This window comes from Paramormyrops kingsleyae, chromosome 24, assembly GCF_048594095.1.
Source record: "Paramormyrops kingsleyae isolate MSU_618 chromosome 24, PKINGS_0.4, whole genome shotgun sequence".
NCBI classification, from domain to species: domain Eukaryota; kingdom Metazoa; phylum Chordata; class Actinopteri; order Osteoglossiformes; family Mormyridae; genus Paramormyrops; species Paramormyrops kingsleyae.
The window spans coordinates 14,274,853-14,289,540 of NC_132820.1; the positions used below are offsets into that span (position 1 = coordinate 14,274,853).

At 45.5% G+C, this 14,688-nt stretch overlaps 1 protein-coding gene across 1 annotated transcript in view; it reads left to right on the forward strand.

The window, feature by feature from the left end:
- The window catches only part of LOC111843433 (interferon-induced protein 44-like), a 35,467-nt gene extending 32,202 nt beyond the window's left edge, over positions 1-3,265 (forward strand). The window contains exon 8 of the mRNA XM_072706676.1: positions 2,791-3,265. Coding sequence (XP_072562777.1) covers positions 2,791-2,955 — 165 coding nt within the window. The 3' untranslated portion in view covers positions 2,956-3,265. The remainder of the gene's footprint in view (positions 1-2,790) is intronic.
- The last annotated feature ends 11,423 nt before the right edge of the window (positions 3,266-14,688 follow it).

Below are 14,688 nucleotides of genomic sequence, written 5' to 3' on the forward strand. Positions count from 1 at the left end.
GGCAGCTTTTAATGACCAATGTCTGCCTTTCCTTCTACATTATCATGTGACTAAACCCTGGCTTGATCCAGAGCAGTGTTAGCAGATTGGGCGGGTTTTGTGAAATCGTTGCTTTGGAAACTCTTCACGCTATCTGGCAACCTGTTGCAGAGAGTTTGGACTCTCGCCAAGGTGGGATGGACTTTTGCAATACTTTTCCGTTACCATTAATAACTGCACTGTGTCCGTTTAAAGTAAAATAGATGGACTGATAAGCATTAACCTAAATAATACAGACATGTCCTGTAAAGTCAGCTTTAAGCATAAAACTATGGGGGAAAATGCACACCATGTAACTTGCATATTATGTGTTTTTATTAGTGCTGTCAAACGATAATTTTTTTAAATCAGATTAATCACAGGGTTGCTGTGGATTAATTTAGATTAATCACGATTACAGTAAATATCATTCATTTTTAATCTATATTAATCACAATTCATTTTGCATGAGCAAACGGACTCAAGAAAAAAGGGAATATATATGCACTTAACATGTTTATTAAACATCTTGAACACGAGTCGGATGCATTCCATCTGCCACAGAACTGCAATACCATGGACCCATATGAAAAAGCAAGATTTTTTGCTTAGCCGGACAACTTGTCGGATTTAAGATACCTCAGTTTAAATGGTCTTTATCTTCGTTCACTTATAATTAGCCCGGACTACCGTAAATCCGACAAATAATCCGACTAATCATGAAATCCAGTTCTAGCCCGGTTAATTGCCATGGTTAGCAATATCAGTTTAACACATTATGCACGGTGTTTTATGTATAAAACTCCGTAGCAACACGTCCACAGATAAGTTGGACGGTATAATGTGTGCGACCGATTTAATGAGCCACAAATGAGAAGTAGTGCTTAAACAGTATAAAACTACAACTTTCCCTTCTGTTGATAAAAGGCGCAGCCATCTTGGATTCTGAACTCGGGATCCTCTGTGCTGCTCCGAGATATTTCTCGGATCTCCGAGAAACGGGAGCGCGCATGCCGTCACTTCAGGCTTCAAAACTTGGAATCCGATTCGGAATACGAGTTCCCAGGGTAAATGGAAAGCACCAAAACTGCCCGAAATGGGTTGACAGAGACATTTCAGGGATTTTGAGTCATTCTGCGCTGCAGATGGGTTAATTGCGTAATTTTTTTTAATCAGATTAATCATGATGATGGATTAATCCGCGTTAACCCGTTAATTTCGACAGCCCTAGTTTTTATGCATAATTATTAATAATTGCACTATGTCCATTCATACTTTATGCAAGACAGCTGGACTACTGAACGTGAAGTGCATACACAACCATAGAAAAATATTACAAACAGTGAAAGATATTACAGCTGGAAAACTGCATATAAAGTTAACTTTACTGTGGTGTTGGGCTTACGGCTCATTCCCACTATGCGCGTTGCGTTGCACTTTTCATCAACGCACGCTTTCTGTGATTTGCTGTAACATTGTACATTGCATAGAAAACAATGTATGATGTTCCCACTAGTGTGCTGCATTTCTCTGTGCTGCGCACTCCCATTGATGAAAATTGAAAAATGGATGCAAACACATTCCCTCTTTTTCCCCAGAAACACTAGCGACAATCATGTAGAATCATAGAAACGGCTAATACAACACAACATTAAAAACATAGAAAGACTCACAAGAACGTGGACAACCGCGAGATGAAAATGCGGAAAAACACATGCTAAAAATTAAAACGCAGTACAATGCTTTGCCCTTTTCATTGCATTTTCTGGCTTCCCTAGTGTGAACATACCCTACATCATCAAGGGAGAATACCAGGGAGGTAAACCTCATCTATGACACCGCGGTACAGTTAGCTTTATATTCAGTCTCCCAATTGTAATATCTTTCAAAAAAAGCATCTCCTCTTGGTTTTCCAGATTTCTTTACGGGCGAGTTTTCACATTTCAATGTTTGTGTGTGCACTTCACATTCAATAATGCAGCTGTCTTGCTTTCATACTGCTTTTTATGTATTGGATATTTCTGTCATTTATTATTATGTTATTATGTATAAGAATGCTGAAGGCATGCAGTAGCAGGCTGATCAGGTAGCTCAGAAAGAAAAGGCAGTGTGAAGTAGACTGGAGACAAAATGTGCCATGCAGGTATTTTTTATTTATTTAATGTAATGATGATTATGGCTCCATAAAAACATTTGGCGCCTGTACTGTACATTTTGGGTTTAGGGGCCAAAGGCTCCTATTTTTTTTATCTGTAGCCCAGTATTATTTTCTAACAAACGTGTTTACTGGCAGCCACATGACTCAGTGAGTAGCACTGTGGACTCACACCTCCAGGGTTGGGGCTTTGAATCCCACCTCCACTCCATGTCTGTGCAGTTTGCATGTTTTCCCTATGACTGTGTTCCCCCCCCAATAGGTGAAAACATGCTTTTGGGGAAGTGGTATCTCTAAATTGCCCACAGTGTGTGACTGTGTGACCTGCAATGAGCCGGCATCCTGGCCTGGGTGTCTCCGTTCTCAGATCCTCTGTTTCCTGGGATAGGCTCACCATCACCCTGTTATGGATGGATGGATGACAAATTTGTGTCTGATATTTTATTGCATGCAAGAGCTTTAGAACTTTAGCTGTATATTGACATTCAGTAGCATCTGCTAAACACAGATTTCTGCTGTTTCAATTGTGACTTATTACAACCCTGTTTGACATTAATCTTGCAACACAGCAACTGAAGAAAATATATTTGAAAAGGAATGTAAATGTCTCTCTGCAGATCAAAAAAGCAAGTGGATGTCTGGGCATTGCGGAGTCAAATGTGCTTCCAGTGAAGAATTACTCCAGTGAGATTGAGCTGAATGACACCTGTGACATCCTGCTCCTCAGTGCTATGAAGCAGATGCTCAACTTTGCTGATAATTACTTAGACAACTTTGATTAGGAGACACAGTAGAGAGACACCATGAATTCATCGTATTTGGGGTCAGTGCCAACAGCTCATTCTGATGGTGTTGAGAGCTGCTGCCCAAGTTTTTGTCTCCTCCAGCCTATAGATATAATCAGACACATTAATAAAATAACTTGGTGATTCCTGCATGGTTCAGTGTCTGTCTCAGTCTTAACTGTGGTTTGGATCAGTTTTCTACGTCTGTATTTCAAGTTTTCTTCAGTGTCTCTGTCAGTTTGATTACTGGCCTGTTGATTTGGAAATGATCAAATAAATTGAAATAAAATGGTCTCATATTCTTTTGCATTACTGGAATTTTTAATCACATGAAGATTTTTTCAGAAGAGCTTATCGAAGTCCATCCATCCATCCATCATCTGCCGCTTTTCCGGGGTTCGGGTCGCGGGGGTAGCAGCTTCAGTAGAGGCACCCAGACCTCCCTCTCCCCAGCTAACCCCACCAGCTCCTCGGGGGGGACACCGAGGCGTTCCCAGGCCAGCCGAGAGATATAATCCCTCCAGCGAGTCCTGGGCCTGCCCCGGGGCCTCCTCCCTGTAGGACATGCACGGAAAACCTCTCCGGGTAGCCGCCCAGGAGGCATCCGCACCAGATGTCCAAACCACCTCAACTGGCTCCTTTCGACGTGAAGAAGCAGCGGTTCTACTCTGAGGCCCTCCCGGATATCCGAACTTCTCACCCTATCCCTAAGGGAGAGCCCAGACACCCTGCGGAGAAACCTCATTACGTTCTTTCGGTCATTACCCATAGCTCATGACCATAGGTGAGGGTAGGGACAAAGATGGACCAATAGATCGAGAGCTTGGCTTTTTAGCTCAGTTCTTTCTTAGCCACGACGGACCGGTTAAGCGCCTGCAGAACTGCAGACGCCGCTCCGATCCGTCTATCCAGCTCCCGATCTCGCCTACCCTCACTCGAGAACAAGACCCCGAGATACTTAAACTCCTCCACTTGAGGCAGTACGTCTTCCCCAACCCGAAGAGGGCAAACCACCCGTTTCTGGCTGAGAACCATGGTCTCGGACTTGGAGGTGCTAATCCTCATCCCTGCCGCTTCGCACTCGGCTGCGAACCGCCCCAGTGCCTGCTGGAGATCCCCAGCAGATGGAGCCAGCAGGACGACATCGTCTGCAAAAAGCAGCGAGGCAATCCTGAGGTCACCAAACTGGACACCCTCAACACCCTGGCTGCGCCTAGAAATCCTGTCCATAAATATGATAAACAGGACCGATGACAAAGGGCAGCCCTGGCGGAGCCCAACACGCACCTGGAACACGTCCGACTTATTGCCGGCAATGCGGACCAAGCTTCTGCTCCGTTCGTACAGGGACCGGATCGCCCACAACAGTGGACCCCGGACCCCATACTCTCGAAGCACCCCCCACAGAGCACCTCGGGGAACCCGGTCATAGGCCTTTTCCAAATCCACAAAACACATGTAGACTGGATAGGCAAACTCCCAGGCCCCCTCCAGTACCCCTGCAAGGGTATAAAGCTGGTCCAGCGTTCCACGACCAGGACGAAAACCGCATTGTTCCTCCTGAATCCGAGATTCGACTATCGATCTCACCCTCCTCTCCAGTACCCCGGAATAGACTTTCCCAGGGAGGCTGAGAAGTGTGATCCCCCTGTAGTTGGAACACACCCTCCGGTCCCCTTTCTTAAATAAGGGGACCACCACCCCGGTCTGCCAATCCAGCGGCACTGTCCCTGACCTCCACGCACTGTTGAGAAGGCGTGTCAGCCACGACAGCCCCACAACATCTAGAGCCTTCAGGTACTCCGGGCGGATCTCGTCCACCCCCGGGGCCCAGCCACCACGGAGTTGTTTAACCACCCCGGCCACCTCAGCCTCAGTGATGGGCAAGCCCCCCCAAGCACCCTCGGGCTCTGTGCGCTCAGATGTCTCAAAGGCAGTATGCGTAGATGTATCTGAGGCAGGGTTGAGGAGGTCCTCAAAGTATTCCTTCCACCTCCGGATGATGTCCCCAGGTGAGGTCAACAGCCCCCCCCCCCCCCCCCACTATAAATAGTAGGAACCAGGAGCTGCTTCCCCCTCCTGATACTCCGTATGGTTTGCCAGAACCTTTTTGAGGCCGACCGAAAGTCGCTTTCCATGGCCTCACCGAACTCCTCCCACGCCCGGGTTTTTGCTTCTGCGACCGCCCGAGCCGCGTTCCGCCTGGCCCGCCGGTACCCGTCAGCTGCCTCCGGAGACCCCCGGGCTAATAATTCCCGGTAAGGCTCCTTCTTCAGCTGCACGGCCCCCCTCACCTCTGGTGTCCGCCATCGGGTACGGGGGTTACCGCCACGACAGGCACCGACCACCCTGCAGCCACAGCTCCGTACGGCCGCTTCCACAATGGAGGTCCGGAACAGTGTCCATTCAGACTCAATGTCCCCTACCTCCCCCGGCATGCAGTCGGAATTCTGCCGGAGGCACGAGTTAAAGCTCCAGCGAACAGGAGCCTCTGCCAGACGTTCCCAGCAGACCCTCACTATGCGCTTGGGCCTACCAGGTCTGACCGGCTTCCTCCCCCGCCACCTGAGCCAACTCATCACCAGGTGGTGATCAGTTGACAGCTCTGCCCCTCTCTTTACCCGAGTGTCCAAGACGGAGGGCCGCAGATCAGTTGATACGATTATAACCTGTAGCCCCGGGCATGTTCGTACCATGTCCACTTATGGACACCCTTATGCTCGAACATGGTGTTCGTTATGGACAAACCATGCATTGCACAGAAGTCCAATAACAGAACACCACTCGGATTCAGATCAGGGAGGCCGTTCCTCCCAATCACCCCCTTCCAGGTCACACTGTCATTGCCCACGTGAGCGTTGAAGTCCCCCAGCAAAACGATGGAATCCCCCCGCGGCACGCCAAATAGCATACCGCTAAGGGAATCCAAGAAGGCCGGGTACTCCGAACTGACATTCGGCGCATAAGCGCAGATGACAGTCAGAGACCTATCCCCAACCCGAAGGCGCAGGGAAACAGCCCTCTCGTTCACCGGGGTAAACTCCGGTGTTAATGCACCGAGCTGTGGGGCCACCAATAGCCCCACCCCAGCCCGGCGTCGCTCACCCGCCGCAACTCCAGAGTAAAAGAGCGTCCAGCCCCTCTCCAGGAGATTGGTTCCAGAACCCAAGCTATGCGTTGAGGTGAGCCCGACTATATCTAGTCGATACCTCTCAACCTCACGCACAAGCTCAGGCTCCTTCCCCACCAGAGAGGTGACATTCCATGTCCCGAAAGCCAGTTTTGTCAGCCGGGGATCGGACCGCCAAAAGGTAGTAAAAGGTAGTAAAAAAAAAAGTCTAAATTAAGGCCCTTGAAAGGTAGTAAAAGGTAACAAATGAAATTTGACCTGGTAGTAAATTTTTCTTCTCCACCTCAATATATTCCATTTGTTCTGAATATTTCTGTTTGCGTGTTTAACTTCATCTCATGAATAAAAAAAAAAAATATATATATACGGTATATACAGTATAGGACCTGAGTGTTGATAGCCTATCAGATTGGAGCTTGTGGGATTGATCCAATCTAACGTGTGTATGACGTTAGCAGAGTCCCCGACACTAGCTAGGTGACACTCGGCTCCGGGAAAATACGAGGAAAATGGGGAAATGCAGGTTTTCACAGACTTGGCTCGATGACCCGTTGTTTAAAGATTGGCTTAAGCCGGTCATGGGCAATGACAGAGAAGCATTCTGCAGTGTGTGCAAAAAAACAATAAATTTAACATGGAACGGCGTTACCGCGGTGAAATCACACAGTGCATCGTCCATTCACCAGCGGAGGATGCGGGTGGGGGGGGAGCAGCTCCCTATTTTGATGTTCAGCCATGCACAGACAAGCATAAACCCCACACAGCCTTCACAGCAAACCAGTAGGCCTACCACGATTAGTAGCACCACTATGGCTGCAGTGGATAGACAGCAGACTTTACAGGTACCAATGTCGGCTTTCAGAGCTGAAATCCTGTGGTGCTTGAATACCGCGGCAAACCATCATTCTTATAATTCCAATGAAGGGGTTGGGGAATTATTCGCTACTATGTTCAGTGACTCTGACATCGCGAAAAGCTTCGCTTGTGGCAAGGATAAAACTTCCTACATGATTCGATTTGGCATTGCGCCACATTTTAAGAAGCTACTCATAAAAAGCGTAAATGACGCAGGGCCATTTGTACTCATGTTCGATGAGTCTCTGAACCAGGCGGCGAAAAAAAAACAACTGGATATCCACGTTCGGTTTTGGAAGGATGACCGTGTGGCTTCCTCATACTTTGGGTCACAGTTCCTTGGACACGCAAGGGCTGAAGACTTGCTGCAAAGCATCAAAGTAAGTTGACTTCTTATCGTAGGCTATTGTACATTTTATGGTTTTCAATTAATATCAACATTAAAAATCACATTTAATTTGGTCAGAGAATGAAAAGTTGGTTTGGTTTGGAGTTGGTGGGTGGATGGGTGGGGGGCTGGGGCTCTCTGACCCTTGGGTCCAAGGCCTGATTTCCATATCTCATGTCTGTTCATGTTACCACTAGCTTGCAAACCATGCATGAAATTTTATGTAGGAGTGCCATCTACTGGACAGTAAAGTTCCTATAAATAATTATTTCTTACACTCATTATTCAGTCCTAATTCAACTCATTTAACAAGATCTTGGATTCCACACCTTACTTCTGGGACTGTGTGTTTTTGGTGGAAAGGTCTATAATTTACAGATTAAATATTTTGTGTTATATCTGAAATATGAATATTATAAAGAAAAGTCATATTTGCAGATACTTACGGGGACATGGGCTAGGCTACAAACTGTCTAGCAGAGTTTTATGAATAATTAAAAACTCAGTCAAAATAGTTATTTTAATAAAATTTTCTTTTGTGACAGGAATGTGTTACACAGCTCAACTTGAGACACCTGCTGTCTGTCAGTATGGATGGCCCAAATGTCAATTTGAAAATGTTGGAGCTCCTTCAGAGTGAACATTCAGAGCTTCATGGGGATGCACAACTCATCAGTGTTGGCAGTTGTGGCTTGCACACCCTTCATAATGCCATGAAGGCTGGATTCACCACATGGCAGGTAGACAAGCTGTTGCGAGCCTTGCACTACATCTTCCACAATGTTCCTGCACGTAGAGAAGATTTCACCAGTGTCACAGGATCCTCTACCTTTCCCCGACCTTTCTGTGGCCACAGATGGGTGGAGAATGTCCCTGTGGCTGAAAGAGCTGTCGACATCTGGCCCATGCTTTCAAAATACGTTGATGCTGTTGAGAAGAAAAAGGTGCCAAACCCCAACACAGCGTCATATGACACAATTTTGTCAGCACAGTCTGATGATTTCATCATAGCAAAGCTCCAGTTCTTCTTGTCGGTTGCAAGAAGCTTTGGCCCATTCCTGATGAAATACCAAACAGATGAGCCTGTACTGCCTTTTTTGGCTAAAGACCTGACAGAACTCCTAATGGTAATGATTAGTTATTGTTGAAATTTATTGACTCATTTGAATATGATTAAACTGCTATAGTTGATTACTAACAGTTATTTCTTGTATTGTTAAGGGTTTACTGCGGCGATTCATGAAATGGGAACTTTTACAGGACCAAAGCCCCCTGCAGCTCATCAAAATTCAGGTATCTGATGAGAAGAACTGGGTCTCTATCAAAAGCGTGGACCTCGGCCTGGGTGCTGAATCTGCCATCAAGGTAAACTTGTCCTAGTCTCACTTCCATTAAGAACATTAAGTCACATGAACATTAATAACATTAATAAATTATTTGTTAGGTCCTGCAGAGCAAGCCAGGAAGCAAAATAGGGGAGCTTTCTGTATTAACATTCCGACGGGAATGTTTGAAGTGCCTTGTTAAGGTAGTCGGGAAGTTGCAGGACAAATCCCCCCTGAAGTTTCCCATGGTTCGGAATGTGGCATGTCTTGATCCCACAAAAATCTATGAAGAGCCAGAGTGGTGCATCAAGAACATGAAGAGCATAGTGCAGACGTTTCTTCGGGGCAAGAAATTGACAGGTGGAATTCCAGCTGGTAAGAAAATGTATGCGTAGGGACAGTAGAAGAGGACAGGTCATTCAAATGAAGGCCATGTTTAAGGGATGTCATTGATGTTATTCTACCTTATTTACCCTTCAGAGCGTTGTCTGTTTTGCTGTTATAAATGACTGTGTGCACATTGACTGTTTGAGAAGCTGTGATATTCTACTTTGTAATGGGCAGTTAAGCATACTGCATTGTACTTAAATGTCATAAATGATTATATCTTAATTTCTTTATCAATATTTCAGGTGATGTTATCATACAGCAGTTTACCTCCTTGACCTCAGTTGAAGGAAGGGGTGAGCGTTTCCTGTCCTTCAAGCCAGTGAAGGAGCGCCTTGATGTGTTTCTGTACACAAATCTCAGCACACCTTACCCTGAGTTATCACGGTTTTGCCAGAGTCTCCTCCTTCTATCGCATGGCCAAGCCACGGTTGAGAGAGGTTTTTCCATCAACAAGGAAGTGGAAACGTGGAACCTCCAGGATGACACACTGGAATGCCTCAGATTGGTCTGTGACAGGATCAGCAGTTGTGGGGGTGTTTTAAAGGTGCCTCTGACGAAGGAGCTCCTTGCCTCTGCCTCATCTGCCAGATCTCAATATAGACTGTACCTGGAGAATGAGAGAAGAAAGAAGGAGAGTGCCGCACTTGCTCTGAAGAGGAAAGCAGTAGAGGAGGAGCTTTTGGACCTCAGAACCCAGCGTGAGGTACTAAGCAGAGTCTGTGAGTCGCTTCAAAATGACGCAGACAAGTTGGCCGAGCAAGCTGAGGGAAAGGCTGGGTCCAAAATGGCTAAACTTATCACAAAGTCCAACACACTTCGCAGAAGACACAAAGAGAAAAAAGAAGAGCTCCGCCAATTGGAGGAAAGGATTGAAGAGAAGTCCTCACAACTGAGACTTTTGTGACTGTCTCTCCTCTGTCTCAGTTTCACAATTTTCTCTTATTCTCCTCTTGTGCTCCACTGATTTTCTCCCTTCCTGTCCATTCATCTCTTGCTTCCCTTATGTCTTTGGGAGGAAGAGGAGGACCTCTTCACATGTATGTATGTCTCTCTCTCTCTTCCACTGTCACTCTTTTTCTCTGCTGTCTCCATTCCCACATCTCTCCCCCTCAATCTCAACCCCTTCTTCCCCCCACCCCCCCCCTCTCTCTGAAGTTATCAGCTGATGAATACAGGTAAAATTGTTACAACTTCTACATTCTACATTTAATAGTGTTATAGTGCATATCTGTTCTGCACATAGAATTATGGTTATGTACTGCTAATGGTACGCCTGTTCTGCACACCAAATTGATTTTGGGACACATTCAAACTGATATCTATCTGAAGTTTCATCAACCAATAAATGCCAGTGGTTACCACCCATTACCATTTTATGGCTCATTGACTCATTTGGACATTCTCATTTGGAGTTGACAGATAATGAATTGCTTTTAAGAAAGTATTTCATTTCTTGAGTCTGTTTGTGAGTGTGTGTGACATGACACACTTTTATTGATTTTTATTCACGTTTATGGTTGTTGTCATTTGTTATACGAAGTGTCAAGTTGGTGGGTTATGTTTAAGCTAAAAAAAAAAAAAAAAGGCCGCTGATCGATGTTGTGTTGGTAGTAAAAAATATTGGGGAGGTAGTAAAAAAGGTAGTAAAAGGTAGTAAATTCAACTTTAGGATTCCTGCATATACCATGTCCAGGGTGGGACCCCGGTGACCCTAGTCCGGGCGAGGGAAACGGGACTTTGTTATTATACTTTTTCATAGGGTTCTTTTGGATTGCTCTCTGTCTGGCCCCTCCCCTGGGACCTTTTTGCCTTGGGAGACCCTACCAGGGGCTATTGCCCCCGACAACCTAGCCCCCAGGTTCACGGAGGCACGCAAACCCCTTCACCACGATAAGGTGGCAATCCAAGGAGGAGGCTTATCGAAGTGTTTAGCTTATTAGTTTAACTGTACTTAGGCCCTTCTACACAGATTGCTAACTGAGTGGAGTGATAAAATAATCTTATGTAATATGTTAATAACATCAAGCTATCTACTTATATAATTGACCTCAAAGGTGGTATGTGAACAAGAGACCTTCTGAAGAAGGGAAGGGCTGTAGATCTACACAGCTCATTACGCAGCAATGGAATCAGACTGTGATGCCAGAATACAGATGCAGGGATGCAGAAGGCTGACAGGGAGTGGAGAAGATGAGGCCCCCTAGTGCAGAGCAGACAGCAGCAGCCCCAGGAGGGAAGTGAGGCTCAAAATCCCCCTCAGGGGAAACAGTGACATCCTCACTGCCGGGGCAACTAGGCAACAAGCAGAATAAACACCACCACTACGACCAAAACCATTTCTGTAGGCCCACAGTCCAGCAAAGATAGAACTGCAATCAGGACCATCATCTGCTTCATCATCAGCACCATGAGTATTATCTCCATCACCTGTCTACATTACCTCAATCACCACAGTCACCAGAACCTCCATCATCTGTACCACCATCACATCACCACTGGCACCAGAACCTCCAACATTTCTACCATCATCACCACCTTTGCCATCATCAAAATCATTGTTATTCTCTCACCACGATGTGTTAGGATTGGAAGAGTGGAATTATGTGACTGGATGGACAATTATGTGATTGGATGGACAAAATCACATGATCCCCTTCCGTGGTCCTGTGGCATTAATGCCTGAGTGTTACAGTAAATGCTAAATATTATTCATATTAGGAATAAAATTGCCACATGTGTAAACTATATTTGTTTGCACATATAATAAGGCTTACGCTGCTGTATTTTAATGCTGGTCATATATGGTGGTACTTGGAGAGCCATTTTCTGAGCTGATTCTTATTGCAAAAAGCTTGAGAATCACTGATCTAACTGCTATAACCTAATGAGTCGACTGATCCCAAAACACAGTGTAACTTGCAGTGTAGAAATGTATAAATGCAATATGACACAGCAGGTAAGAGTCAGATCACCAACCTTGACAAAATTTACAGAGAAATATTAGACAAAGCAGATGCAGTTTTGGTCAGATGGCCCAGAGCTGGATCTTATCAGAATGTTTTACTGGTACTGTTTTACTCCACCTTAAATACACAAAAGCAGAATATGGTGCTTCACCTGAACCATACCCACATAATAAGGGCCATTTTGGTGGCCCAGTAGGGACAATTGTAGTCATACATCTCCAGGGAGGTCAGAGTCCTGCACCTGTGTGTCTGGAGTCTGGATGCTCTACAGACGTGTCTCTGCTGAATTCCTCCAGATCCTCCAGCTTCCATTCTCAGTCAAAAATGTGTGGTTTAGGTGCACCTGCAGTGTATGAGAGTGAGCCTTTTGGTGGACTGGCATCCTATCAAGGGTGTCCTATGCCTCATGGCCTGGGATAGGCTTAACTCAACAACAGATGTTCTACAGACGTGTCTCTGCTGGATTCCACCAGATCCTCCAGCTTCCATTCTCTGTCAAAACATGTGTGGTTTAGGTGCACTAGAGTCTCTAAATGACCTGCAGTACATTAAGTCCCCCCATGGCAGGCTTGGCCTCACCAGCTTCAGATCCATACTTAGAAAATGCAGAGCATTTTGACAGATAGCATAGGAGATGGTGTAAGGGAGGGGTGGGCAATCTTATCCGCAAAGAGCCGGTGTGTATGGAGGTTTTTGGGATAACTTGTAGGTGAGCTGTTTAAACCCAGGTGTGAGGACTCTTCAGCTAATCAGTCCTCTAATTAGTGACTTAATTATGGAATTGCAGCAAAAACCTGCATACACACTGGCCCTTTGCAGATAAGATTGCCCACCCCTCGTGTAAGGACTGGAGAAGAAACAAGTAGTCTATGAAGCTAAACCGCTGTCATAGAGGGTGCCCTCGTAATGCATCTCATGTTGCACACCATGATGCTAAATGCTGTAGCTACAGCTGGCCTTGTTTAAGATCCCCCACCTCGGCTCTGATTACCGGGCCTGGGGGGTGGTCAGCAAAAGCCCGGCTACTGTCTTATTGTGAGCCGATTTCTGTAACTGTCACTCACCACCCAGCCCACTGGGGGCTCCCTGTATCAATCTGAATACCAGGAGTCCAAGGGCTGATTCTACGTACTTAGAATATTATGGTGTTCTATGTCCAGTTGATGTTAACATTTGACCAAAAATTCATTCAAGCTTCACAGATCATGCTTTTTTTCCCAGAATGAACTTAACCTCTAAGCAGTCCTTCATTGACAGAGATACTAGTGAATTTGACACGTAATTCGAGCCTCAGTATCAAATTCTTGGTCTAGTTCTTGTGTGCCTTCCCACCTGTGTTCAGGCCCCTCCTGGTTCCTTTTGTTTTCTGTTTCTTTTTCTGAGTTTAGTTTGCAAAAAAAAATACCCATGTTTTCTGTAAGCGGCTCAGAGGATCATCATTCGCCATGCCAAATCATTACATCCCCCCCGTTTCCCCTTGCCCACCCCCCAACCACCCCCCAAAGCCCCTCCTGAGAAAGTTTTCTGAAATAAACTGTTCAGCAGCTGTCTGCCCTCTGTCTCCCTCTTTCACTCACTACACTCCTTCTGCTTCTGAAATCATGGTTTTAGTTTCGGTTTCATTTTGCATTCAGAATTGGTGAAAGCCACCGACTGTTATTTACATGACAGATCTGTGCACTGGGGGATCAAACCACTTTTTTTTTAGAGGTGGGGGAGGGGGACAAGGAGGGGGGCATACAGGCAGGAAGCAGGCCAGTTAAACAGATTAAAGGAAACAACAGGTGGATATTTATTCCTATAATAAGAGAATATCAAAATTATCAATCAAAATCAAATTATTTCCGAGGCTTTTGGAGGGTGCCCCACCCAGGCAGGGCCCTGGTTACTCAGGTCCACTATTACCCATGGATGCCCCTGGGGTGCATAATGTGGTCGTTTAGTAGGTGACAACGACTTTAGGGATGTCTGGTATGACCAGAAACTTCATGAAATTTCACAGTAGCAGCCCCAGGGGGTTTCATTCCCAGATGATGTACATGTATTTTATGCCAGATTTGTTTAAAAGCACACAAATACTTAAACAAGTCACAAACAAATTGAGGTGAAATGAGTTAGAAACAGAAACAGCCATACAGTCTTTCTGTGTTGTAAACTCATAACTCATCAACTTGGTTTACCCCCTGCTGCTTTAATAGTCTCAGGCAGCTATGTCACTCAAACATTGGGCAGATGTGTCAAACACATTGGACAGACACACACTGGACAGATACAGTCAGGACCATAAATATTCGGACACTGACACAAGTTTTACTATTTTACCTGTTTAGTGAAATATATTCCAATTAAAGTTATACAATGGGCATGGACATAAAGTGCAGACTCTCAAACTTCATTTTAGGGTATCCACATTCAAACTGGATGAAGGGTTTAGGAGTCTCAGCTCATTAACATGTACCATCCTCTTTTTAAAGGGGCCAAAAGTAGCTTAATTTTAAGTGGCCTAACATAGAACTTACTAATGATGTAATGTTAAGGCTTCGGGGAACTCACCCCAGATATTTGGGAAACAGCTGGAGGAAGAGAACATGGTATTAGTTCATAATCAGTAATGGTTTTACTTAAAGAACTTTTAATCCTCAGCAGTGGATTGGAGTTGCCTTACACTGTGTTCCA